Raw genomic sequence first — 27,688 nt, 5'->3', positions numbered from 1 at the left:
GAGGGCTCCCCCCCCAATCTCCTCCACCCAGCCCCATGGCAAAACAATGACAAGTATGCAAATGAAGCAGATTTATGTATAAAAAGGGGGAGGGGGAAATAAGGGTACATGGGGGGGGGGTGGACGTCTCATTCATTGCAGCTCTTGGGCCTTTCAGGGCTCAGGTGTGTCCGGTGGCTGGAAGCGTTTTAGCTTTTCTGGATTATTGGAGGCCATCTGGGAGAAGTCCCGAAAGATGTCCTGATAGGTTTCATCTCCTGCGAAAGAAGGGAAGACACGGCAGCACTGAAGAGACCCTGATGCCTCCTCCGCAGGGCCCTGACTAGCCCCCCACCAGCCTGTCCTGGGGGGTCTGTCCGTTCAGCTACCCCGGCATGCTCCCAGCCAGCCCCCTTCTCTATCCAGACCCCCAAGGAGGTTTCTGCAGGCCCCTGCAAGGGACTTCCAGGCTGCTCAGTACTTGCCACCAACCTCAGTCAGGAACCCCCCAGTTCCCTGCCTGGGATGCCAAGTGCTGCGGCACCAAACTGCAGTGCTTGAGATTTAAGCATCTATTCTGGCAAGTCTAGCTGGGGCAAAGAAGAGCAGCAGCCAAGGCCAGAGCATGAGGTGGTCCCCAGTGGCCGGAGAGGGGCAGGTCTTCCCATTCATTCCCAGCATTCCTGGCTGACCTCCTTCAGTTAGAACCATCAAGGCGACTGACCTTTGCTTTGGAGAATAGGTTGAGCCCAGGGGTGAAATGCTCCTGGTTCGGACTGGATTGCCCGATCCGGTAGCGATGGAGGCAGGTGGTTCAGAGAACCGGTAGCAAAAATCCCCTCCCCCCCAACTGAGCCGCACAACCTCTTTGGCCGAAAAAATGCTTTTAAAAGTTTTTTTTTTAAAAAAAGCCTCTGATGATTGCGCGGCTCAGCAGGGATCATCAAAGGCTTTTAAAAGAAAAAAAGGGTTTCGCCCACCCAGTCACATTACCTACCCCACCCCCCCACAAAGCCACGCCCAGAGAACCGGTAGTAACAAATTTTAGATTTCACCACTGGTTGAGCCCCTCTTCTTTGTGGTAGCCCCTTAAATATTGGAAGACTTCAGGGTGCTCCCTCCTTCATGCATCCCCAACTGGCAAGGCCCAGAAGCCCCTGGGCCGGCTTGGGGCTAGCGATGCCCAATCCCTTGGCAGAGCTGGGATCAGTCCCAGGGCATGCAAGCGGGGGGGGGGGGGCTGCTGCTGCATCATTAAGAAAGGCTTTCCCCCCTTAGCACTTCAACCCCGGCCTAACTTCCAGGGTGGCTTGAAAAGGATTTCAAGCCAGACTCTACCTGGGGTGGGGGGGAGTCGTGGCGGCCATACAGAGGGAGGAAGGTTCAGAGTTAGAAAGAGAACAAGGAAAGGAGAGGAGAGGAAGAGGCAGCACAGACACCCCTTCCCCGAAGGTTGCCAGGAATCCCAGCCAAGGAGGGAGGAGGGAGAGCATGAGGTGCAGCTGGACAGTGCCCCAACAGCCAGTGGGGAGGGGGGGCTCCTAATAAGCACAGGCTGGAGGACCCTCTGTTGGGAAGGTTTAGATTCCTGCACCTCCAGGGACCCCCTCCCCCCCCAAGCTCTTAAGTCTCTGCCCTGCACCTTGCTCTGTGCACTTTGAAGGGATCGTGGCAGACTCAGCCCAGGTGATGCAGTTACACCCTTGAGGTCACCCACTGGGTGCTGACAGAGACCTGTGGTGCCCAGTCAGCAGAAGCGATGCAGTTGCCCTGAGTTTGGGGGGGGGGAGGAGAGGACAGATGATCTATGGGAGCTGCTCTTTCAAAGGCTTCCCTGTGTTGGACCCCCAATTCTGTGTCAAGCAGAAATCAGCATTTATGGGAGGTAGGGGACTGGGGGAAAGTAACCCTGAGCATCTCCTGCTTATCAGGGAGACCACAGCCCTTGCTGTCAACAGTGGTAGGGTTCCCCCAAACCCCGGAAACCCTATGCCTGGTCTAGCTGCCTGCTGAGGAACTCCTGAGGCACTTCCTGTACTGCCTCTCAGTGGGGCTAGGGCAGGCGGACCTGGCTGGCCGTAGAGGCCCTCCGACTCCCGCATCTCCTCGTTCATTCTGGCCAAGCGCAACCTGCAGAGAAAGGAAACGGAGGCTCAGGCCGCCTCCACTGGCTGCAACCCCCGAGGGTCTCACGCACGGTGCCCGCCCAGTTCTCCCCAGCCCCCCACCCAGTCCTTCTTGTGAAAGGGCAGGAGCCGCTCTGGTCAGGGCTGGGCTGAGTTCAGGCTGTGTGCTGCGACCCCAGCCTCTTCCCCAGAGGTCCCCCGTGGAGAACACAAAGCTCCGTCCTTACAGGGTCACTATATCTGCGTTGGCAGCTTCTATGGCGACGCTCAAGGGGTCCTTCCCGTCCTGGTCTCTGGCATGCTGGTTTGCCCCCCTTTTCAGGAACAGGCACACCTGCCTGTTAAAGGAACCAAACCAGCGGTCAATTCCCTTCTCAGAAACCTTCTGAGAAATCTGGCAGGACCCCCGAGGCCGGAAGACCTACCCGGTGTGCCCCAAAATGGTAGCATGGTGCAGCGGCCCTCGGCCCTGGGTGTCTCTCAGGTTCACGTTGGCCCCGTTCTGGAGAAGGAACTCACAAGTGACCAAGGAGCCCTGTGGTGGAGACAAGGGGCATCCAGCCTAAATTCTCGGTCGGAAGCGGCCCTCGCCCCTCTGTTCCCCAGTCCTGCAGGATGCAACCCGAATCCTGTGCCCTTGGATCTGGCTGCCAGTCGGGCCAGTGGGCAGGGCAGGCGGACAGGCAAAGCTCACCCCACGAACCGCCTGGATCAGCGGAGTGAAGCCATTCTTTTCCTGGTTGCTCCAGTTGACATCTGCCCCCTGAGCCAGGGCTTCAGCCATGTGGGGAAGACTCTTCTGGTAGGCCGCCTGGTACAGCTGCAGCCCTGCGACCCACAGCCTGGCATCCTGGGAAGCAGCAGCAGAGGCGGCCTCCCCCTCCTGGCTTTCTCCCCCTGGAGGAAGAGAGGCACTTCCTGTCTTGCCACCCGGCAGCAGCTTCCCTGCTGGAGGAAAACAGGCGGCCCAGTGGCCATTTGCAGATGGGGCTCAAAGGCAGGAGCAGAACGAGCTGCTGGCCATCTTATACCTTTTACTTTGGACATTTTAAACCCCACCCACCCACCCACCCCCGCGTCCCAAGCATGTTCCTGCTGACGCTCTTGGGCAAGCCCTGTGGGAGAGGGAAGGGGATCCCACCCAAGGAAAGAAGACCAGAGTCCCCACACAACAACCCCAGCAGGAGCTCCTACCTGGTTCGTGCAAGACGCTGGCTGGGGCAATGGCTGCCAAAAGCTCTCTGCTGTCCTCCCTTCCGGGCTGGGGGGCCTGGTCGCTGCTTGAGGCTGTTTTAAGGAAAGGCAGTCCTTAGCGGTGCCAGCAGCCGCAGGTGGAGGACGCCTGTCTTCGCAGACTGGCGAGCACTGGGCCTGCAGCACGGGCCCTCATCCTCGGCTCGCCCACCCCAGAGCCTGGCGGGGGGGCCCAGGGAGGCCTTGATGCTGGTTCTTCCTCTGCAAGGCAGAGGGCAGAGCTGATGCCAACCCTGGAAGTCCCAAAGAAGCCCAAAGCAGCAGCCATGGCGGCCATGCAGTGCACCAGAGCAGCACACCCAGAGCAGACTGTGCGGATTTGAGGAGGAATCAGAGTAGGAGAAGAGCAAATCTAATTCACTGAGACAGAAGAGAGACTCTTCTCACCTCGCCCAGCTGCCCCACACCAGTCCCTGGGGACATGCAAGCTGGCAGAGCTCAGTGGCAGGCAGAAGATGGGAAGGGGGGAGGGGGAGGAGGAGGAGGAGGAGGAGGAGATAGGCTGGTTAATAGCGACAGTCAGTAGCCGCAAACACCGTGGCCGCCTCTGCATCACGGCTTCTCTCTAGGCTTTGGAAAGCATGAAGTGGGAGCATTTCCCGGGGTTGCAAGGACGGGATTCTCCCCACTTACAAGAGGGGGGGGGTAGCGAGGGAGAGGGAGAGACGTCTCAGCAACCAGTCTGGATACCTTTCAAAGAGGCTGCTGTATTTTCAGGGCTGCCTCGCTTCTTCACCTCTTGGCTGGGGGTCAGGGTTGGCTTCCCCTCTGGATCAGCGGGGGACACAAACCGCCGGTCCACATACTTGGCTCTAATGTACTCTTCCTTCTCCTGCCTGCATACAGAAAATAAACCAGGTGAGCTTCCGCTGTGCAGGTGCAACGCCCCGCATGAGCCAGCCCCCCTCCCCTCTGGGCACTCCAGAGGCTGATTGCAGGGACCGGATGGAGCGTAAGCTTCCTGCCTCTTGCCCTGGAAGCAACGAAGGACAATGGGATGTGCATCTCGGCCCTATCGCTCACAGGTAGGAAGCTGGCATCGGGATGACTCATTTCCTAAACTGAGGAGCCCTCTCCTCTCAGACAGACAGCAGCCCTTCCCTGCACTAAGGTGAAAAGGAGGGGAGGGGAGGATTCTGGAGGAACAAGGAAATGTTGCCCAAATAGGAGGGGACGTGTCAAAGGATGCGACATTCTGAGAAGGGCCACGTGCTCAGAAACATGGCTCAAATTATCCAACTTCAAACGCCTGATGCACAGACCCCGTTTGTTCCCTGGGAAAGGCCCTGATGCAGAGGTGTCCAGCCTTGGCAACCAGAATTCTGGGAGCTGAAGTACACAGGCCTCAAAGTTGCCAAGTTTGGACACCTCTGCCCCAATGCCAGGAAAGGGGGAAAAAGAGGAGGAGCGCCAGGGGCAAGATGGGGGGACTCACTTAGAGCGGTCATGAGCGAACCAGTGGATGAGCTGAAGGAGCGGGTTAGGGACGGTCGGTCCTAGAGAAAAATCTATCTAGATGTGCTCAAGAGTCGAACAATGTGATGGCGTGTGAGCAATCAGCTTGATGTAAAGCTTGATCAGCTTTAATGTAAATTTTAATTTATTCTTAACCTGGGGTTTTAAATTTGTCTTGGGCTAAATTGATTTAATTCGCTTTTACTTCTGCTCTTAAATTTTTGTATTCTATGTGTTTTATCTTGTGCCTGTTCACCACCCTGAGTCCTTCGGGAGTATGGCGGTATATAAATCAAATAAAATGAAAAAAAAAATGAAAAAATGATGTCTCCATTCTGCAAGGTCTTCAAGAAGATGAACTGTGTTTGTGAGCACGTGGGTAGGAATGTAACCACTAGCAAAGCCAGTATTTATTTATTAATCAAACTTGTACAGCCACCCATCTCACCAAGAGCAACTCTGGGTGACGTACAACAAACATTACTTCGTCATGCCAGACAAATGTCATTACTATTTTTTTTTGACAATTACTGGTTAATAGATAGGGCAAATGCCGCATAGTATACTAGGACTTCATAAAAAAAAAGTTTTCCACGATATTCTTATTTTAAAAAAATAATAAATACGAAGTAGATGATATAACTATTAGATGAATGGACAATATCCAGGGAACGATCATAAATGGCTTTCCAACAATGGGGGGTGGGGGGTGCCAAGCAAAGTGCCCCATACAGTTTGTTCCCTGTTCCTTATTTATGACCTGCACAGAGAGGCTGAGGAGCAAATCTATCTATCAATCAGTGCCACAGGGGGTTTTATGGGGTGGTGCTGCATTTTCCTTCCCTAGAGGGCTTCAACTGGGCTAAATAAAGGAGCTCTGGTGGCTCAGCAGACTAAAGCACTGTTATTAACATCCATTTACTTCTGCTGCCTGCAATTACTGCAAGTTCAAATCTCACCAGGCTCAAGGTTGACTCAGCCTTCCATCCTTTCTAAGGTAGGTAAAATGAGGACCCAGATTATGGGGGCAATAAGATGACTTTGTATAAATATACAAAAGTATGAAGGCTATTGCTTAACACATTGTAAGCCGCCCTGAGTCTCCGGAGAAGGGCGGCATATAAATCAAATTAAAAAATAAAAATAAAAAAAAATGGGCATCTGCCTGAAGCAGGTCTTGCACTAACCAGTTATTGGACTAGATGGTCTCTAAACTCCCTTCCAACTCTCCAGTTTTATGGGGAATGGGGCACATAACCCAATGGGGATCATGAAGGATTTAAGGGAGAGGGAAAAGAAACCTCCTCTGCTGCTAAGTACCTTTGGCTTCCAGGATGAGGCTTCTTGGCTCCCATTTTTTCTCTGTTTCCTTCATACACCCTGTTTATGACACTGTTTCCCAATTCACACATCAACTGTAGGAAAATAACAAAACATCAGAACCTAAGAGACCCTAACTCTGTGCTACCCCTTGAGGCAGGGGGTGGGGTGGGGGGCTGGTCGAGGCCTCCTGGACTTTTCGGTGACAATGCGGACTTGGCTGTCCCTCCTCTGAAGGCAGAATCAAAAAGGGTGCCCAGGGGTGATGTCCTGGCCAGGCCTCAGTCCCCCTCCCCCTCCCAAGGGCCTCTGCTGTTCCTCCCCGCCGAGATGGTACCTTCAAAAGCTCCGGCTCCCACGAATCCAGCGTCAAGGACCGGACCTTGGAGAAATGGACGCCCAGGCTCCTACAGGGCAGACAGAAGGCACTGACTTAGGAAGGAGGCAGGGAAGGAGGGGGGCCCAATGGTCGCTGCCCGCTTGCCCACCTGTGAATGCCCGAGCACTCGATGCACAGTGTGATGCCAAGGTTGATGCTGGCCCAGCGGGGGTCCGCCTGGCCACAATCACAGCATACCACATTGCCGGCAATGGCCTGGACCCTCTGGAGGGAGCCTTCCCCCTTCAGCAATTTCTCTTTGGACTCTTGGCTGGACTCGGGGCTCCCTGTGGAGGGGGGGCGCTTCCTCTCCACCTGCAGAAGAAGCAGGAAGGTGCTGGGGCTGCTCCTCCTCAGCCCCCAAGGCCCCCTCCCAGCTGCCCCCAATGGCTCGGCTCTCCTCGTCCCAGGCCAGAGCCCCAGGCAGGAGCAGGAGCTAAGGAGCTAAGGTTCAAGGCCTCCAGAGGGATTGGAGCAGGGGAAGGCGGGGGTGGGTGGGAACCCACCTCGGCCTCCTCCCCCTTCTCCCTGTAGGCACTGGCAATGCTGGTCTGCACAGCCTGGATCCACGCTTGCCGCAGCTTCTCCGAATCGGCCTGCAGGATGCAGCTCCTGCACAAGAGAGCCATGGCCAGGCGAGTGGGTGCTCCCAGGGCGCCTGGCTTTTAGCAGCACCTGACCCCCCCTCCCCCAACAATAAGGATACAAATGGGATATCAGTTCCATTAAGTCAAACCCCCAATTCACGTTGCTGAAGTTCAAGCATTTTCCCAACACAATCCTGGCATTTGGGGGTGACATTAAGAAGGAGAGCCTTCTCTGTGGTGGCACCTACCCTTTGGAACAATCTACCCCCAGAGATACGAGTGATCTCCGACCTCCGGACCTTTCGTCGGGCCCTAAAAACTCATCTCTTTCAGTTAGCCGGTCTCTCTTGATTTTATGATTTTATGGTTGGTTTTAAATTTTGATATGGATTGATTGATAAATCAATTGATAAATTGATAAATTTTAAACTATGGGCCAAATTTAATTATTTTAAATCTATTTTTAATCGTATTTATGTATAAATGTTTTTATTTTGGCTGTTCACCGCCCTGAGTCCGAAAGGAGAAGGGCGGTATAGAAATTCGAATAATAAATAAATAAATAAATAAATAAAATGGGAACAGCTTCCTGTCTGTTAAAACTCCCCCATTTTGGGGAGGGGAGCTAAACAATGAGAACCAGAGAATGTGGGGGACGACAGATGGGAGGGGGCTTCTTGCAGAGTTAGAGGTCCTCTGATCCTGCTGAAGGAAAACTGGACAGGGGTCTCCTTTGCCCGGAGTCAAGATGGAGAAGACCTGGCCTCAGTTTCCTTTTAGCCAGACAGACTCTGGAAAACAATTCCTTCACCTGAGCTAAGAATAAAAAGCAGAGCATTTTCCAGGCAGTTTTAAGGCTTCTTCCCTCAAGCCCATGCTCATACCGGACACATTCGTACTGTTGCTAAGCACGATCAAATTTAATCTTGGCTGGGAAGGTTGTTTCCTTTCTGGCTTAGCATCCTGTGCAAATTCAAAGTGGCCAATTTCTGCTTTCAAAAATCGCACAAACTCAGAAAGGGATTAATTCAGCAAGTAAGTAATGTGTGAAGACGTCCCTGGCTGTTTACTGAGTTCCCTCTCTAATTCACTGAGAAATCCGACAGCTGGGAGACTCCATCTCCCATCCTTCCCTTCCAGCATCATACGGCCAGAGGCCTCTGATCTACTCAAGCCCCTCCGTGAGGAAGAGGCCTCATTGCTCCCCCACGGGACCTCCGGCTGGTCCCTGGGACAGGCCCGGGGACGGGGACCGGGGGACCGGGGGACCGGGGGAACGGGGGGTGGGCTTCAGCCCAAGTCCTCCCACTCACTTGGTCGGGGACACCACTTCAAAGCAGAAGCGCCTCTCCAGGTCCTCGCAGGGCTTCACAGTGCACAGCCGCAAATCTTCAACCACCACGGTGGGTGCATCCTGGGCAAGGGAGGGAAGCCTGAAAGCTGAGCTCTGCACGGCCTGGGCCCTGCCTGGAGCCCCCCCCACCCCCCTTGAGAGGGAGAGTGCTCTGAGTGAGGAGGGGCAGCACAGCCCAAGGAGGGGCTTCTCCTCAGCCCAGCAGAAGGGTCGGAGAACCTTTCACAATGAAGGAAAGGGTGCCCAATGCCAAGCTGTGCCCAGCCGGGCAAGGGAGGGGTCCTCCTGGGCCAGGCAAGCCTTGCATTTGCCATTTGTGGGATGGGTGCCTGCCCACCTGGCCCCACCCCTGTCCTGGGTGGGCAAGCAGGGGCAGAGAGGGTGCCAGTGTTCCAGAATTATCTTCATTTTGTCCTCATTACTGAAAATGATCAAGCCAAATGCCAACAACAGCTCCAGACTGAGGGCCTGGCCTCCCCATGGGTCCCCCAATGCTCTCTGGGACTCACCCTGAACTTCTTCTGGTAGACCAGCTGGTTATTCTGGATGGAGAACCAGCGCCTGCACAAGGGAAGGCAGCAGAGTCAGCACCACCCTCAGCACACGGAGACAGGCACTGAATCCACCCGGGCGATGGCCTCCACCCAGGGACTCTCCCACTAACTCTAAGGGTCTCGGCAGCCCCTGGAGACCTCAAAGAAACTTTCAGAAAGCTCTCTCTCTCTCTGTGCACGTGTGTGTGTGTGTGTGACACACGCAAAGGCCTGTATAAAGCAGCCTGAGGGAAGCCCTGCTGTGCTGCTCCTACAGCGAGGGAGGGGCGGAGAACACTGGGCTTAGGTCCTGGGCCCTCTCAGAGCCTCCGAGCTCCCCTCTTAAGCCGCTTTTCAGATTCTCTTAACTTCAGCCCCAAAAGGAAACTGGCTGGCTGTAAATCTCTGGGACCTGGTTTATTCCCAGTGAGCCCACAACGGCTGGCCGGGATCTAGAGATTGCTTAGAAAAAGGAGGAACCAAAGGGGTGGAGAGCACAGGGGGAGGGACTTCTAATGAGGGGAACTACACCCCTTTACCTTTGGGTTCTTTTCCGAATGCCCACCCCCCAATGCAGACTGAGCCACAGGGGCCACCCCGCTGCTGGCCCCAAATGGCCCTGTCCCTGCGCCAACCGAATGATTCCTTCCTCAGAAGCAGCTACCCGGCTGGCAACCATGCCAGGCCCCACTGCCCAGCTCAGCTGGCACTGTGCGGCGGCCACTGTTTTCCACTGTTCCAGACAGATGCTGCTCTGCTGGGATGAAGTCCCAGGCCGCTGGATTAGCCAGGGCAGGGCAGGGATGGGTGGGGGGCCCAGAGACCCTTGCATTGTAATAACTGGCAAACGCTGGCACTGAGCTCTCCCCACCTAAGGAGGGCAAGTGGGGGCTTCAACCACACATACTTCATCTCAAGTGGGTAATCTGGCATCTATCCAGCAGGAGAGGCCACCACACAAGCCAAGAGCCGTCTCCATCAAACTCCAGCCTAGCGGGGGCTCTTGCTGCCTTTCAAGAGGCACCAGGTGCCCTCAAGGACAGAGGAGGGCCCAAAAAGAGAGAAATGGCAGAGGCAGAACCGGCACAAATGGAACAAGGGGAAGCCACAAAACTGGCAGGCAGCGAGCAGCAAAAATGGGGAAGGTGCTACCAACCCCCCCGAAGGGGAGAAAAACATGGGGGCGGAGGGGGGGGGAAGGCAGGGAAGACTGGCTCAGAAGGCATCACCTAACTTGGGGATGGGGGGGGTAGAAGGGGGGCACAGCTGCCATTTGGATTCAGCTTGGAGGTGGAGGACCCTCTCCCCATTCTGAGGAGGAGGGATTGCTCCCTCAGTGGCCATAGGGCGGAAGGGCCAAGCCCCCCTTGACCCCAAACCTGAGCAGCCCCTCTCCCCTCCGATGTTTCCCCCCTCCCCAGTTGTTTATTTATTTACTTGTCATATTTATGTGGGCCCCCCCATCTCAAAAAGAAGTGACTCTGTGAGGCATACAACAAAAGTAAAAGCAATAAAGGTATTCAAACAATTATTAATATTATTAAATATCATTAAAAGTTTTTATAAAAGGTATAAGCTAAAAGGACTAAATAAGAAAGCTCTTAGGGGAGAGCAAGGTTAATGTCCCTGGAGCCACTGAGACATCCGGAGAGTTAGAAGGCAGGGAGCCAGCCTTGCCTGTTAAGGGAAGTGGGCAGCAGGCAACCCCTGACCCCCCACCCCCCAGGGGAGGCTGCTCCTGCATCCCCCTCCACACCCCGGAGGAGGAGGAGGAGGAGGCACTTCTGGGCCTCGGGAAAGGCTGAGCAAGGAGGAGGCAGGCCGGGGTCAGAGCCACAGCCGGCATGCTTGGCCACAGAACTAGGGAGGAAGCGCCAAGGGGGCACAAGCCGAGAGATACCTGATGCCACTGGGGGGTTTCCTGTCATGTGGAGAAAATGAGGGAGGGTCAAAACAGAAGCAGGAGAAAGATGGATGGAGAAACCAAAGTCAAAAGAACGAGGCAGAAAAGAAGCCGAGCGCTGGAGGCAAATGGAGCAGAGCTGAGAGAGGAAGAAGACAGCCCATCTAAGTGGCTCAGCTCTTGGGCACGGCCCCCTCTCCCCACCCACCCCCAACCCCAAACGGCCTGGCAAGAGGGGGCAGCTGCTGCAGCCACTTCCCACGTGGCTCAGCCCCTACAAAACACCTGGATGAGAGCTGGGACATCAAGTGGCCATGAGCACATGGGGACCTTAAAACTGCCTCAGCTGCATATGCTCAGGAGAATACAGAATAACAGAATAACATACAAAGTTGGAAGGGACCGTAGAGGTCTTCTAGCCCCTGCTCAATAGCAATAGCACTTATATACCGCTTCACAGGGCTTTTACAGCCCTCTCTAAGTGGTTTACAGAGTCCGCCTCTTGCCCCCAACAATCTGGGTCCTCATTTTAACCCACCTCGGAAGGATGGGAGGCTGAGTCAACCTTGAGCCTGGTGAGATTTGAACTGCCAAATTGCAAGCAACCGGCCATCACCAGAAGTAGCCTGCAGTATTGCACTTTAACCACTGTGCCACCGCAGCTCAGGAAGCAGGAAACCACATACTGGTCCAAACAAGTGGCTGTCCAGTCTCTTCTTAAAAGCCTCAAGTGATGGAGCACCCACTGGTTGATTGTTCTCACTGATAGCTAATTTCTCCTTAGTTCTAGGTTGCTTCTCTCCTTAACCGGTTTTCACCCGTTGTTTTTTGTCCTGCCTTCCGTTGCTTTGGAGAATGGGGGAACCCCCTCCACTTTGGGGCAGCCCCTCAAAAAATGGAAGTCTGCTATCATCTCACCCCTGATCCTTTTCACTAGACAAACCCATTTCCTGCAACCGTTCTTCCTATCTTTTAGCTCCAGCCTCCAATCATCTTTCTTGCTCTTTCTCTGCACTCTTTTCTAGAGTCTCAGCATCTTTTTTACATCGTGGTGACCAAAACTGGATGCCAAGTGTGGCCTCACCAAGGCATTTACAAAGCGGCACTGGAGACAAAGGCCCCTTCCTCCCGTGCTGCTGCCAAGATCCCTCCCAGGATGAGCTTGGAAAGGAGGCTGCCCCTCCAACTCATCCCAGTGGGTCAGCATTCCTGCCTTGGGCAAACCAATCCAAGGGCTCCGCAAATACAATCCTGGTGCTTTGCCTTTAGAAACAGGCCCAACCTCAGAGCACCTGTTGGGAAGCTCCTGGCGGCCTCTGCCCATCTGTCCCTTTGGTCCAGGGAGCTAGTTCAGGCCCCATCCTCATGCCAGCTGCAGGCCCCCCGATGGCCCCCCAGCACCTCCAGCAGCTGCTCTGGTTCCCTGAGAACTGCCTTGACCTTTGCCCCCTGAGGGGCTCCCTCCTTTTGCCCCTGGAATTCCCTCTTTTCGTTCCAAGGAAGATGCCCATTGTGAGGACAGGAGAGAGAAGCCCACAGTTCCCAACCCAGAGCAAGGCCCCTCTGGTCGCCCTGTCTCTTTACTTGCCCAGGAAGACAAAGGCGTCCTGCCCTCTTTCAGAGTGAGGCAGAGAAAGATGGATGCCTCTGGGTAACCGGGCCAGCGCCCCTCCCCAGCCTCCTCTGCATTCTTCTCCACATGTATGACCACCCTCCATCATCACAATGTGAAACAGAGAACTTTGAGATTATCTATGTTTGAAAACAAGGCGCTCTGAAAATCCCCACTGATTTAACAGGGGGCTCCCATAAACTCCCCAAACTGTAACCCCTGCACTCACCAGGGTCTCCCTTCTGCCCCAATGGCTGCTTTCCTTGGAGCTATTTTAGCCTCCTGAATTTTGGGCCTTTGGGTCGTTTGTGGTGTTCTCTGAGCCACTTTGGGCTCTCTGTTGGAGGCTCTGTTTCCACAGTCTTGTTTTTATTTGAGCAGAACTTCTGTAGTTTTTTAAAGAAAGTTTCTCTCACCTTGTTCATTAGCCAGCCTGGCATTTGCTGCCCCCGCTTCTTTTTCCTGGGTAGTCCTGTGTGGCCCTTTTTCAGCAATTCTCCCCCCACGGGCATTTCCAGCTCTAAGAATCCCCACCGACCCCTTGCAGTTTTTCTCTGCAATGAGAGATCTCCTCCCTAATGAAGGAAGAGATCTTTGCAGCTGCCCCTCTTGGTCTCAAGGATTATCCCATCATCCTGCTCTTTAACTGCTGGAGGAGGGTGCTGGGATGCAGCCTGGAGGGGCAGGAAGGAAGGGCTCTTTCCCAAGGAGCTAAGAGGCAGAGGGGCCTGGAATCTCTGGGGGGCAGGAAGAGGGCAAAGGGAGGCTCTCCCTGGCAGTTCGCCGGGTGGAGCTAATTGTTATGCACATATGTGCTTTAGTATGGCAAGATTCCTGCCTGTGGGCGAGCAACAATAAAGAAACTGCTCTGGCCTACAAGCCTCCCACACAGGAAGAGGAAGAGCCCCTGAGTCCCAGAGAGGAGGGGACTTGTGTTCAATGAGTCAAGAGGCCCCCCAGTATGGCACCTGCCCTCCCTGCTCCCTCAGGGAACAGCCTTACCTGTTCCAGGTCTTGAAAGCGTTACTGGCTCGCTTGAAGAGGTAGCCCTCCATGACAATGCCGTTCACTGCATCAACGTTGTACTCCAGCTTCATCTCGTCGCTGGAGAAGTCCTGGCACAAAGAGAGGCCTCCTGTCAGCCTCTGCTTCTCCAAAAGCTTCTCCCCTTGCAGGGGTCGCAGGGAGGGAGGTGGGACAAGCGCTGCTCGTGGGGTCCCCCAGGTCTTTCCCAGGGCTCCCTGCAGCAGCCTGAAGGAAGGGCAGGGAAAACTCTGGGCCAAGGACGGGGCCAGGTGCCCGGGAGCCTCTGGCTCGCTGCTGGGGGTCCTCCACCTCGTGAGGAAGACGTTGCCTAGTCAAGTAATGAAGTCTGTGAGCAAATCGCCATGCTCAGCGCACCCCAAGGACTCCTGTGCTAGAGAGATTCCCCTCTATTGGTACAACAGACTTGCCTGGTGGGGAGAGTCCCCTCCCAGCAATCGCTTCAGCATTACCCTACAGCTAGGAAACCCTCCAGAAGCTTCAGTGGGCTCAGAACATGGCGGCGGCGGCGGCAGCAGCAGCAGTACTGATGGGCACACCACATCACATCCATGGGACCCTGCCCAGTGCACTGGCGCCAGGGGCTCCCAGGGTGGGAGTTAACAGAACAGTCGGTTCTGTTGGGTGCCCCTCTGCATTCGAGCTTTTAGGAATCTGCATATCTATAAATTTTCCCTCTCCATCTACCTACATACCTACGTACACCATCTATCACCTATTTTATTAGATCTGTTTAATCTGGCTTTAAAGCAACTCTGGGTGGCTTATAGCATTAAAAGCAGTAAAGCCATTGAAGGTGCACATTGGATCGTAATTACTTTGGACTGTAATTCTATTTTTATTGTTTTAACAAATATTTTTCTTTTATGGTTTTATGTCTCAGTCATCCAGGTCACGGCTGTCCGAAAGGTGCTGGGCTTTGTCGGTTTCGCTTCTTGCCTAAGCAGTGGAGCTTCTTCAAGGAAAACCGAGGCGGCCAGTTGCCTTTGGGACAGCCGTGACCTGGATGACCGAGAAACTCCAGAGACATAAAGCCATAGAAGATAAAATATTTTTTTTCAAAACAATAAAAATAGAACTAAAACCTAAAGTTACAGTTAACAGATGGGGGGGGGGGAGGGAGGGAGCAGGATGCATTGTGGGGGGGAGAGGTGGGATTTTTTTTCTTAATTCATCCCCCCTCTTCACTCTGATGATCCCACATTGGGGCTGCAGGGCAACCAGCAGAGCCTAAAAACTAGGCTCGGTTCAGGCAAACCAGTAGTAAAAAAGACCCAACTGGTTCGAGCAAACTGGTAATTAGCTACTGGTTTGGGCAAACTGATAGTTTAAAAAACCTACTGGTTCCTCCGAACTGGTATTTCCGATGATCAGCTGTGCAGTGGGGTTTAGCTTTGTTAGAAAGCAGGAAATCCTGCTTTCTAGCAAAGCTAAATCGCACACCACAGCTGATCCACACACCCCCCCCTGCTTACCTTACCTTCCCAAGCCTCCTTTTGCCACGTACTGCGCATGTGCATGTCCGCAGAGAGAGCAAACCGCTAGCAAACCAGTTCGGATTTCACTACTGGGCCCGGTGGAAGGTGAGGAGGGTGGGAGCACATCTCACCTCAGGAGAATTACACGTTCCAGAGGGCAGGAGCCATGGCAGAGAAGGCCCTTCTCCTGGACCCCCCCCCCAACTGAAATTCCCTGACGGAGGGGCTTGCAGCATGCCTCCTCTGCCTGCACGGGCCCCCCTCACTGGGTGAGATGGTCCATCATGTAGCCTGGACCTCATGTGTCACGCAGGGCTTTAAAGGTGGTTCCCAACACCTTGAGTTGCACCCAGAAGCAGACTGGCAATCAAGGCAGCTCGCAGAGCAGTGGTGTCACAGGAGGCATTCTGGGGCCCCCCAAACAGCCTGTTTGTTGTAAGATAGCTTTGAGATTTTGTTCTTTTTGGTTTATTGTATGTTTATACTTTGTACACTGCCCAAAGCCACACAATCTGAAGGGCGACCTTATAAATCTTGACACAAACCATCTTTCTTTCTTGCGGGGGGAGGGGGCAGACCCGTATCTGTAGCCACCCAGATTATTTTGCATAGGGCTCAAAACAATTCCACGCAGATCAAGACAAGGCTCTGCTTTGGACATGCCAGTCTTTCTCATATATATATATATATATAAAAAATCAAAATCAGAAGAGAGGCAGGGAGCGTAGCCACCATGGGCACCACATTGCCTGCTCCTTTCCTGCCTACAAAGTGCCAGATCCATCCCTGCTCTTCCCAAAACCTCATGCTAGAATGGACCACATCATTTCTCCTTTACCAAAACCAGGAATGGGTGCTGGCAGCAGAGACGGGCGCCGACCCTGAATCCAGTCCAGTGGGGAGGCTCCCCAGAAGAGGACAGAAGGCACAGAGAACCCCCAAAGCAGCCAGCCTTTCAAAACCACATCCCCCAAAGGAGCAAAGGGCACGGTGGGGGACCATCTGGGGACCGTGCCACCTCTCCCCAACAGTAGCCAGGAGAAGGGGCCACACACAGCAAAACATCCTGCAAACATGGACAGTTAAAATATTGTTTCTCCTTAAGATTAAAGCTGATTTTATAACCATCCCAAATTACATTTTCATTCCTTTAGCACAGTCTCCGAAGGGTTATTCTGTTCCTTTCCCCATTTCCAATGTTTTATTGATCCCTGCATAAATACTTTTTAAAAGTGCCAGCGAGAATGTATCAGCCGTTACTTCTGTTTTACCTGGCATGGCAGGAAAGGTGCGGATGATTTACAAAACTGCCTTCGGGTGCAGCTCTTGGGGGCAGGAGGGGAGCAGAGAGCCTGCCCCACCAGCAGCCCTTGCTCCAGGGTGGGACCTGAGGAGCCCCCTCCGGGGAACACACAACCCCCGGGGCAGAGGGCTGTGAGGCTGAGCCCCTGCCGGGGTCACTTTTCCCTGCATGTCAAAGCTGCTTCTGGCCAAAAGCAATGGAAATACCCCCTCCTGCTCAGAATTCGACACACCTGGAAACCCGGTGAGATTTGCTTGGCATCTCTAAGGGGACATTCAGACTCCAGAGGGCAACGGCACCCAGTGGCAAGGGGGCAGCCTTGGGGCAGGTAACCTGGGTGATTAGCTTTGCCTGGCCGCCCTGGCACCACAGGCAGTGGAGGAGGCAAAGCTCCCCTTTCCTCCACCCAGCTGCCGCCCCAGTGAGAACCATCTCTGACAGGGCGAGAGGGAGGTTTTGCTCTGTTGCTGCTGCCCAAGGAGGTGGAGGGAGAGGGGGTTGTTTCCCAGCCAAGGCTGCTCTTCCATGGATTTCCCACAGGGCCCAGCGGGTCAGCGGGCCCTGACCCGCTGGGGGCAGCTAGCCCTTGATCAGCAGAAGCCCACATGTGGGACAGGCGCTCTCGGCTGGCACTCCCTCCGGTACCTTCTGCTGAATGGTGGAATGCTTCTGCTCCATCTCCTTCTTCTCCCTGGCTGCGTCCAGAGCCAGATGGTCCAGCTGGAAAAAGGACAAGAGGGAACCCACAGACACTTGGCTCTACTTCATGCACCTGCAGCCGAGAGGAGCTGCTCTCCCCCGGGTTTACCTGGAGAGGCGAGGCCCTGCCTCTAGCTCTGCCTCTCTCCCTGCCTTTCTCGAGAGGGGGGGGCGGAGTCCAAGGAGCCCCGAGGTGCCAAGCACATGCGGCTGGACTGGCGCATCACTTCGGGCTGGAGGAAAGGATGACTCATTCGCAGCCTCAGCAGCAGCAGCCAGGCTGGGCTCCCTCCGCAGGGCAGGAGGAAGAATGTGAAGCTCCTGCCCAGCAGCTGAGGATTCAAGCCTCACCAAAGGATGCCAGGAGGAGCTGCAGTGAGATCCTCCACAGGGTGGGAGAGCAGAGGGGCCCCCTTGGCCTCCGGCTGCATTGGATGCAAGAAAGGGGAGCCACTCTGGCAGCCCAAAGACACGCTGCCCTCGGGTCGCTCTCTGTCCCCTCGGGGCTGGTCTCCCCCAGCACTGCCTCTGGCCAGCAGAGACCCCTCTGAGGGCACCCCTGCCTCCGCTTCCCTGGAGCAGCCCCCTTCCCCCCTTGTTACCTGAGCGCCCAGCTCCTTCATGTAGGGTCCCAGTTCGCTGAACAGGTCGTAGCCTTGGTGGAAGAAGGCCAGGTGAGCGCACATGAAGGACAGCATCTGCAGGGGGCAGGAGAGGATGGCACAGTCTCGACCCAGGAGGGCGCTTGAAACACCCACGCCTGTGGGACCCAAGGCTATCTCCCCCTTCACTGAACCCCACTCTAAGCACTACAGGCTGCCCTCCTGCCTATCGCGGTCGTAAATCAGGTGACCCATTCCAACAACCCGGTTTAATGACCTTTTTTATGGCAGTTATTAAGAGGGCCGCTACTGTCATTACACAAACCAAGGGATTGGCGGCAAAACCACTGTAAAGTGCAGTCAAGTGACTGTGGGACATTGCAAACCATAAATATGGTCACAAGAAAGTGTGTATGTGTGTGTGTCCATCTCTCCGTCAAAACTTCAGAACTGGGAGGCCTGCGTTATCTCTGAACAGTCACTAAGAGACTGGTCACAAGCCGAGGACTGCCAGTGCTTTCCTCTGTGCAGGAACAGCCACCTACCGATTTTAGGATCTCCGATCTCCTCTTTGATTGAAGGACATTGATCTGGGAGAGAAAAAATCCTGTTTGCTTCACTGAGTGAAGAAACGAGGGAGCGGGAAGGCTCTCCCCCCCCCCCTGCCCCCGGTGAAAGTCAGACAGCCCCTTGCTTTGGGGGGGGGGGATCTGGGAAAAGTTCTCTCTTGCACCCAAGGGAAGCTCAGCGGGAAGTCCAGGCTCAGAAGGAAGGCAGGTGAGGTGGCGGTCAAGTCTCACAAGAGAAGGGAAGGGGCCAGTCAGCAGGGCTGTTTGCTGACCTCCCAGGGCCCCTCATGGCAAAGACCCCATCTCCACCTGCCTTTTGTGGGACTGGCCCTCTGGGAAGAAGCAGCGCTCCCCGCCTCCCCGGAGGCCTTCCTTCTTCTGTTACCAGCCCCTCCCCATCCCAGCCAAATAGAGCAAGACATTCAGGCGCCCCAGCTCCCCCTGGGCAAGACGGCCCCCGCAACACTCACCTGCAGCACGTAGTCGAGAGCGATGTGCCGGAAGCATTTCCGGGTGGCGGTGAGGATGTTGGTGGCCTCTTCGACTTCATGCTGCTTGTTCCTGGGGGCCTGGGCATTTTTGGCCAGGGCGTTCTCCTTCTCCTCACTCACTTTCTCAAACTGCTTCTTGCCATCTTTGAACTTCCGTATGTCTCTAATGCGTGAAAGGAGGAAAAAAAGTGCCATTTTCCCTCAAGCTTTTCCCACCACAGAGCACTGCCCTGAGTGGGAACAAGAGTTTCCACAGTGGCATCTCTGTAACGTAGAAAAGTGACGCAAAGGATTTTTAGTGCAAGCAGGATAATGAGACGGTGCCTTCCAGACCCTCCAGAATTGGCTGAGCCACAGAAGGGCTGCTTGCCTTCCGGACACGGCCACTCAAGCTCCTAGAGAGAAATAGCAAACTGCCTCCCAAATTTCAGAACCCCCCCACCCCCACCATGACCTAGAAGCCTCCTGGCAAGGCCAAACCCTGCATAAAGGAATCCCCCAACGAAGAGAAAACCGAAGGAGTTGGGCCACTTTTGGCCTTGCTCTGAGACCACAGCTGGCACACACATTTGTGGATCCCCAGCACTTTTGGGTGTCCTTAAGTCTGCCATGCGCTTCCCACCCCCTTGTGCATAGCACCTCCCTTTGCCTCAGCACAGCCAAAGCCGATCCTGCCATCCCGCAGAGACCTGGGAATGGAAGAAGCCCTGCTTCTCTCCAAGCCAGAAGGGCTACACCTGATGAGCAGCTGCCTGCATTACAATCTCAGGGAGGTAAGGCCAAACTCAACCGCTACGCCCCGCCCCCACAGTTCTGAACAAAGAGTGTTTGTTTTAGAGAGGTTGGGGGAACACCGTCTGCACTTCCAGCCTTCTTCTGGCCCATGGCGAGGGCTCTGCAAATCCCTTTGGGGCCAGACTCCCATCACGCATCAGTCTTTGCCAACCATGGAAGTTAACTTACTCCTTAACGAACATCTGGAGTTGTGCTTTAATGGACCTTTGGGTCTGGTCAAACAGGATCTGAAAGGGGAAAATGTGCGGCTCAAAAGCTCAGGCTGAGCAAAGCATCCTCCACAAAGCAATTTTTCATCCCCTTGTCTTAGGCAGAAGTTTCTATTACTCCCCATGTGGGCAATAGCTCAATTAAAAAAAAAACCTATGTAACTACAGAACTATAATTCACCTTCATTTAATATTTTTGTTGTCATGCATTGCAACATCTCTTTATTTATTTATTTGGCTTTTACACTACTTTCATTTGAGCAGTCTCTAAGCAGATGGCAGGGCAATAATAAACCGAGTCCAACATACGGGATGCAATATGTTGAAATCGGCCAACAAGAAAAGTTGACCTCTTCAGCCATTTCCTCCTGGCTGGCCAGGACCACCTCAGGCCACAAGGTTACTCCCCCCAGCACAAGCCTGAAACCCTGAAGGTCAACAGAGACTCCTGAAAGCAGAGCACTCCGTGGGGCCATTTGCCAAAGAGGGAGAGAAGGGTGGCCAGCTTAATTTACGTGACTCACTCTGGACCCACCAGGGGTGTGGAAGAGGCTCAAAATGCCTTCAGTCAATGGAGGGGGGGGGGCTCGTGGGCAAAACCTCACTGAATTGGCTCAATGCCCCCCCCCCCCCCGCTCCAGTCTAAACTCTGTTCTCCAAGCAGCTCCCCCCTTCACTGAACCTCCTCCATGCTGGCTCCACTTGGAGGGTGGCAGAAGGACATTTCCCATTAATGGAGACTCAGCTGGGATTCAAGCCAGGTTTCTCAGGTCCAGATTTAAGAGCCCCCCAAAATAAAGTGTATTCCTTTCCCACAAGCCTGCATAATGAAAGAAGCAACTCAAAACTCTGGCTGCTCCTTCCCCCACCTCCCGGGTCCCATTTGTTTCGGAGGGAGGGGCAGGCAGTATTCCAGGCGGGAGCCCCATGCCAAGAGCAGCGTTCCAGGAAGTCTGCTGGAATAACTGAGTCACGCTTGCCATGGGAGTTCACAAGCAATTTAACAAAAGGCACAGAAGGATCCAGTCAACCACTTACTTATCAGTTGGGTTTCAAGACACACGAAGAGGCTCTGCCTCAATGAAGTTACTTCCAAAACTTACCGTGTGGTAATTGATCATCTCCTGGAGGCTGTCGGAGAACTTTGTCAAGCTGCCCTAAAAGGGGGAAAAGGAGGGATGAAAAGCAGCACCCAACTGAACAGGGACAGCATTTCATTCTGAAAATGTGGCACCCGAGGGGCTCCCTCCCACGCCTCCAACCCCCCAGCATCCAGGCTTCACAGCTGCACTTGGGACCAGGACGCCAGGGACTCACCAGGAGGTCGGAGGCCCCCCAGTGACACTGAGGGATGAAGAAGCAGCTGTGCCCTGCCTGAGAATCTGAGGAGCCAAGGAGAGGCTGACCTAACCTGACCACCCTGGAGCTCAGCTTTTCCCCCTCCTGGGCTCAGCCCCTGGGCCTTACCTCCACCAGGTCATCCTTGCTCGAGTAATGGGCCAGATCCCGGAGGCCGTGGATGAACTGCTTGTTTGCCACACAAAAGGCCTTTCCAGTATCAATCATGGCGATGCAGAGCTTCACCAGCTGGAAGAAAAGAAAAGACCCTCACAGGCCCTGCCTCTGAGAGCCCAGAGCCCAGGGCAAAGCTAGGCCTGAGCAGGGCGGAAGGGGGGCGTGCAGCCCATCCCCAGCAAGGCCTGGGTCAAGATGGGACGCCTGGGTCACTCCCTGCTCCCCTTTTCTTGCCCTTCCGCAATGCTCTCCCTTCTGCATGGCTCCCTTATTTATCCTCCTGGCAAAATCCCAAGCAAGAGATCCTTTGGCATCATCCTGGAAAGCCAAGCTGAACTAAGGTCCTCCCCGTATCTTTGTCTCCCCAGAGAGAGATGACCGAGGGACGTCAAGACCACCCCCTCGGACTGAAGACCCCCAGGGGGCTCACTTCCTGAAGCTCTGCGACACCCCTCCCCCAGAGCTGAGCTTGGCCTTTTACTCCATTCTGGGCTCCAATGCCATTTTCAAGGGAGAACTTCTCCTTTTCTGCCAATTCTTTATTCAGGGGCAACAGTGACTCATCCATCTGCCAGAAAGGGGAAGCCAAGGCCCAGCTAAGCTTCATTTGCAAGAGAGCTGCAGGCAGAGAGCGAGAGAGAGCCTTGCTCCCCCACCCCACCCGAATGTCTCAGACCTGATCCAGCTCTGACCCATCTCGCAGCCTGAGGGCACCGAGTGAATGCTCCTCTGCTATAGGGCCGGGCAAGGGCAGGGGACAGGCCAGGCAGGAGGACGGCTCTGTGGCCACTGAACTAGATCGATTGGGGACTGACCACATACACTTTGAGGGCGCTTGGAGATGCCTTCAGAGGTGGCCAGCCAATCTGGGGATTCCCGTACTCATCCCCCCCCCCGCCCCGCTTTCAAGAAAGCTTTATTTGACACATTTCACTCTGCCAGTTCAGGAAGATCCCTCACCACCCCTGTTCATTCTTTTGTGGATTTTAAAGTCTAATTATGTCTCTCTTCAACATCTAGAGGATTTATTTTTTAAAACGTTGCAGATTTACAATCCTTTTTAATATTTAGACTGACTACATACATTAGTCGTACTGGATAACAACAAGATGTTTTAAGAGCTGTTGGGGGCCGTGACCCTGCCTGTCATGGTCATCAGAGTCTCTCTCCCACCCACCCACCCACCCAGCAGAAGCAGCCCAGATGAGATCCTCAGTCAACCAGCAGCCACCAGCCGTCCATCAGAATCCAGGACAGCCCCAGAGTTGAATAAAGCTGACAAATGGCCTCTCTCCATGGATTTCTGAATAGTGGGTCAGTGTCTTATTGTTGGACTGCAATATTGCAGTTCGCTTGCTCCTGAACGACCCCAATCAGCCACAAACCCTCCATGCCAGGGGAGGAATGGCAGGGAGGGGAGGCAGGAACAAGCCAGGGGCCAAGGCCAGTCAGTGGACAACAAGCAGCAACTTGGCCCAGGCCCAAAGCCATTTCAAATAGAAGAGAGGATGTCCCAATTAACTCCTATACATCATTCTGTATATACGCCAGACAAACGCTGACAGGTTATGGCCATAATTGGGAAGACGCTCAGCTTCTCCAGCTGTGTGGGACTCAATATCCCTCTTGGAAACTGTACAGGGTAGTTCAGCACCTGATGGGGTCACTGGAGCAGGTGCAGCCTAGATACTTCGGTAAGGGGAGGCAGGCAAAAATCTCGACCATGGCCGCCTCCCGGATGAAACAGAGCAAAGTGGGATGGACGATTCCACCCTTGGACGGATTTGCCACCGGCGAACAGCCTATCACCCGAGAGCAGTCTATAAGGATCCACACTGACAGACAAGGAGGGGCCAGCAGTGTAACAGGGCTCTGTCCTGGACCTGGTACTCTTTGACAGGTTTATAAATGGGAGACAAAACCCTGACTTCCCTGATTTCCCTACCGACTTCTCTGTCTCTTGACCTCGAATGACACCTCCTCTTCCCACTCGGTGTCACCCAGCTGAGCGCAGGGCAGCCCCTGGAACAGCCCACCCACAACTGCAAAGCCTCTCTGGACCAACTCCTGGGGCCAGAATGAAGGCACAAGCTGCCGGAATTTCTGAATGCATTCCACTAGAACAATTAATGAATGGAACAACTTGCCTCCAGAAGTTGTGAATGCTTCAACACTGGAAGTTTTTAAGAAGATAGGGTTTCCTGCCTAAGCAGCGGGTTGGACTAGAAGACCTCCAAGGTCCCTTTCAACTCTGTTATTCTGTATTCTGTTATTCTCACTCTCTCCAGACAGTATAAATCAGGTGCCAAAGCAGGGCAGAACTCTCACCAATCTTTTCTAAGCTTCCTAGAGTTTAAGAGTGGACTTTTTGGCAGTATGACTGGCACCGCTGCCAGGTCGCTTACTTCTTGTCATGTCTGAGTGGTGGGATCTAAAAGCCCTGCCACCACTGAAAAAAAGGACAGCTTATCCAAGACTTGTAAGCAGTACGGAAAGCAGAAGTGGGGAGAAACTCCCTTGGAGGCTGCACTTCCATGGGCCTGGGCCATAGGGGAAGCCTCTGTCTGTCTGCATTTACCTCCAATCAGACCTCCAGCTGGCCTGCAGGAAGCCCTGGGTAGGTGGGGAGACAAAGACTACCCAGAACAGAAAAGACAAAGCTCAGTACAAAAGGGCAAGACAAACGCCATGACATGCTCCTCCAGAACCTTGGCCCAGGCTGCACCTCCTTCACCCCTGGGGTCCTCACACCTTTTTCTCCTGCACATAGGAGAGCAGCGACCCCCAAGGGGCAGAGCAGCTGCTGGAGGGCAGATCTCACAAGCTGGAGGGAGGCATCATCAACGTGCAGAAGACAACAAACGTTACTCAAGTGTCGCCACCCTGCACCAGCCTGGAAATGCAGAAGTCTTGAGCAGCTGCTCACAGGCCGAACAGGCTCAGGCTAAAACCAAGTGGAGCGGAGTGGATAGTAATCCTCAGGTGGTTCCGGTTTGGTCCTTGAGAGACTGTGTCCTGTGTGAAAGAGTAGCTTTGCACTCGCAGCTCCTGCACAGCTATCAGGATGGAAATTGTGGCCAGGCGGCCTTTGCCTGGCTGCAGCTGGTGTCCCAGTTGTGGCACCTTCCTGGAATGGAACTCCTTTCTTCAGTCACTTACGCTACCCTTTGATTGGAGCACCATAACACATGCTACACGAGGCTGTCCTTGAAGGCCATACTTACCTACTCTGCAAGAACAGGCAGAGCCTTGCTGGATCAGCCCCTTGACTCATCTAGTCCAGCAGGGTTCTCACACCACTTGCACAAGAGAGCCCACACTAGCTTCCCAGCTGGCAGCTTTCAGAGGCAGTTATGCTGCAAGGCCAATAACCACTGATCCCCATGACACCCTTGAATGGGCCTAACTGAAACGTATCAACCTGTGTGTTTATAGATCATACTTATTCCTGTCACATTTATTTATTTATTTATTATTCAAATTTCTATACCGCCCTTCTCCTTTCGGACTCAGGGCGGTGAACAGCCAAGATAAAAACATCTATACATAACATCACAGTTAAAAATAAAGTTAAAATAATTTATAAATTTGGCCCATAATTTAAAACTTGTCAATTAAAATCAATATTAAAATTTTAAAACTAACCCTAAAATCAAGACAGACCGGCTAACTGAAAAAAATAAGTTTTTAGGGCCTGACGAAAAATCCGGAGAACGGAGATCACTCGTATCTCTGGGGGTAGATTGTTCCATAGGGTAGGTGCCACCACAGAGAAGGCTCTCCTCCTGGGGGTCGTCAGCCGGCATTGTCTGGCCGACGGCACCCTGAGGAGGCCCTCTCTGTGGGAGCGAACCGGCCGATGGGAGGCTATTGGTGGCAGAAGGCGGTCCCGTAAGTACCCTGGCCCTAAGCCATGGAGCGCTTTAAAGGTGATCACCAACACCTTGAAACGCACCCGGAAGTCCACCGGAAGCCAATGCAGCTTGCGCAGAAGAGGAGTCACATGGGAGCGCCCCGTCGCTCCCATAATCCCCCGCGCAGCCGCATTCTGCACCAGTTGGAGCCTCCGGGTGTACCCCAAGGGGAGCCCCATGTAGAGAGCGTTACAATAGTCCAGACGAGAACTGACGAGTGCTATGGAAGGTATAATGTATCACCTAGGAAGCCCTATATGGATTGGAACCTAGGCTTCTTCGGCATTGCCCAGTCCATATAGAATCTGTCCACTGAGAACGTGCTAACTAAGAGGGTCCCCACATATGGAGAAATTCAATTTGGAAATGAGAATTCCTTGGAGGGGCTACCCTCCATGCATGGGCCTCATGTGAGTTCAGTTACATTTGTGTTAATTGTTGCTTTGCTATTGCTGCTTTACTACAAGTACCAAAGAGATGATCCAATTGAACTGTAATTGTGGACATCAATAAACCAAGCACCTTGTATCCATTATTTAACTGGATGGGCACCAATTTTATGGGCGAAGATCTTTGTTTGCAAATACTTCCCACAAATGGCACTCAAGATTGAACAGCAATAAGAAGGCAAGCTTTGAGATATGTCAAGAATAGGTTGCAAGAATTCTAAATGAGGTATGGAAGGTATGAAACAAGGTCTGCCCTCTGACCATAAGCAGATACTGGTCCTGCCAGCATACAACTTGCCAGAAAGGGGTTTCCATCTATCTCGTGGCAAACGGGATTGCCAACCTGGCTAGCTATTTCATGATGCTTCATCTCAGCCAACCTTCTTTCCAAAAGAGGATTCACAGAAGAAAACACAACCGATACGTGCCAAAGGGAGAGGCTGAGCCCAGCACATTCATTTGAATACAGAGGCTTTAAGGCCCAGAATTAAAGGGAGTCACAACGCTGAAAGAAAAGCAAAGGTGGGTGGACTATCCGGTTGGGCTCAGTTGCCCCCAGCGGGCAAGGGGATGACACACACACCCCCCCGACTGAGTCCCAGAGCATCCTGAAGGGACCTTTCAGGAGGGGCGCCTGAGTCAGGTTTTCTCACCTTGTCCAGCTTCAGCTCAAGCTCGGTGACGTCTCCTTCCACATCTTCTAGGGCAGCCCTGCAAGATGAAACAGGAGGTTCCACAAGGATCCATTTGTGTCGTCTTCCTTTCGGAAATTCCCAATTATTAACCACCGAGGAAATTGTTTAGAAGGGAATCTGAGCTTTCTAAGCGAAGGGCCAAGAGACGGAGCCTTGGGGAGCCCTGGAGATGGCCAGGCATGTTCCCTCCATGGCTTGGGTACCACCAACGCTCCTCCCTTCACAAGGACGTGCCGACTCCTGGCCTTCTGCTTCCCGGTGAAGGGCTTTCAGAAGCAAAGGAGCCGGGGCTTCAGCAGCAGATTCTTGTCTCGGGCCTTCTTCCTCTCACCCCCTTTGGGAGACGCCCCGATTTCGAGGGTGGGGGCCCCGGCGGGGGCGGGGAGGGACCGGGGCGACCCTTGCTCGGAGCCTTTGGGGCCTGGGCGTCGGTGCGGCTGACCCTTCGGATCCCAGCCGGGGCGACTCCGAAGCAGCGACGTTTCCCACAAAAGAAAGCGGCCCAATCGGCGCTCCGGGGCCCGTGCCGCTGAGGAACCGGGGAACGCCGAGGGTCCTCCAGTCGCTCCCCTCGCCCCGAGCGGCCCCGAAGGAAAGCCCCCCCCCCCCCAATCTCCTCCTGCAGCCTCGGCGCAGGACTGGACGGCACGGGGCTCTCTCTCCGGGGGAAGCGCGAGCAGCGGCGCCGCCAAGCCAGACGCTGCCCGGGAAGGGAAGGCGCCTACCGGAAGCGGGGCGAGTCCTTCAGGCATTCCTCGAAGTCGACCGTCACCCGCATCCCGAACGGCCGCGTCCTCGCTTCCGGCTTCACGGGACTGGACGCGGGGCGACAGAGGCTGCCCCGCCCACCAAGGAGAGGGCGGGGGCCTGCCGAGCCAATCCGGGCCGCTGAGCCGAGGGCTTCCGAACGCCGCCCTCTCAAGCCGTGACGGGCGTCGCCGGGATCCAACCGCGCGAGAACCCACCCCCCACCCCTGTGCGCGAATCCTGGGCCGTTTAGGGACGACTGCCCAATGAGCTTTGTCCAAAGCGCCGCCAATCCACGAGGAACGTCGTCGACGGCGAGGAGGCGGGACCCGCAGCTGGACTTCAATTTCCGTCGGCGACCTCGGCCTGCCGCCCCCCCCGCCCCAGCTGCGCCTCGTTCACTCGGTCGGGCTCGGCTTTCAGCCAAAGCAGTCGGGACGCACCAGCCCCGAGGGCTCCCTTCGGTCTCCGGCGACGGCCTCTCTCCACTCCCGCGGCCCGAGCACGGGGAGCGGAGAGGCGCCCAGGCCGGGAGGCAGGTTGCAGCTTCCTTCTGCGCTCTGGGTCAAGGACGCCAAACGGGGAGAGGCAGAAGCTGCGGGTGTGTGGTGGGTGTGTGTGGCGGCGGCTCTCTGGCCCCGCACCTTGAGACCTTAGCCGAGAGTTCCGCTTGCTT

The 27,688-nt window shown here is 54.5% G+C and overlaps 1 protein-coding gene across 3 annotated transcripts; it reads right to left on the bottom strand.

The window, feature by feature from the left end:
* Positions 1 to 56: 56 nt before the first annotated feature.
* Positions 57 to 27,615, bottom strand: ACAP2 (ArfGAP with coiled-coil, ankyrin repeat and PH domains 2). Of its 3 annotated transcripts, none has more exons than XM_034424572.3 (23): positions 26,991 to 27,615; positions 26,224 to 26,281; positions 21,160 to 21,279; positions 20,796 to 20,849; positions 19,652 to 19,710; positions 18,668 to 18,851; positions 18,174 to 18,218; positions 17,629 to 17,724; positions 16,973 to 17,047; positions 13,505 to 13,617; positions 8,964 to 9,015; positions 8,414 to 8,514; positions 7,020 to 7,125; positions 6,623 to 6,828; positions 6,472 to 6,541; positions 6,135 to 6,229; positions 4,050 to 4,195; positions 3,300 to 3,392; positions 2,800 to 3,002; positions 2,531 to 2,640; positions 2,333 to 2,443; positions 2,048 to 2,109; positions 57 to 257 (listed from the first exon to the last, which is right to left on the bottom strand). In XM_034424572.3, exons 1-23 carry the CDS (start codon positions 27,041 to 27,043, stop codon positions 154 to 156), a joined length of 2,316 nt encoding a protein of 771 aa, XP_034280463.1. In that variant the 5' UTR covers positions 27,044 to 27,615; the 3' UTR covers positions 57 to 153. The 3 variants fall into 3 exon arrangements, with proteins under 3 accessions (XP_034280463.1, XP_034280461.1, XP_034280462.1); XM_034424570.3 differs by having other exon boundaries at positions 2,800 to 3,053; positions 26,991 to 27,592; XM_034424571.2 differs by having other exon boundaries at positions 2,800 to 3,050; positions 26,991 to 27,384.
* Positions 27,616 to 27,688: the final 73 nt, after the last annotated feature.

Source organism: Pantherophis guttatus, chromosome 6, assembly GCF_059756535.1.
Source record: "Pantherophis guttatus breed Tessera chromosome 6, ASM5975653v1, whole genome shotgun sequence".
Classification (NCBI taxonomy): Eukaryota; Metazoa; Chordata; class Lepidosauria; order Squamata; family Colubridae; genus Pantherophis; species Pantherophis guttatus.
The sequence above is the reverse complement of the archived record's forward strand: the minus strand, read 5'-3'. Positions and strand labels throughout refer to the sequence as shown.

What these genes read in the sequence shown, in the direction of transcription:
- ACAP2 (XM_034424570.3), bottom strand. Translation starts at nt 27,043, where the DNA reads ATGCGGGTGACGGTCGACTTCGAGGAATGCCTGAAGGACTCGCCCCGC. An exon ending in TCTACCAGAAGAAGTTCAGG is followed by an intron (nt 8,515 to 8,963) that starts GTGAGTCCCAGA and finishes TCCCTTGCCCAG; the next exon opens with GATGCACCCACCGTGGTGGT. An exon ending in GGGCCTCTACGGCCAGCCAG is followed by an intron (nt 258 to 2,047) that starts GTCCGCCTGCCC and finishes CTTCTTTCGCAG; the next exon opens with GAGATGAAACCTATCAGGAC.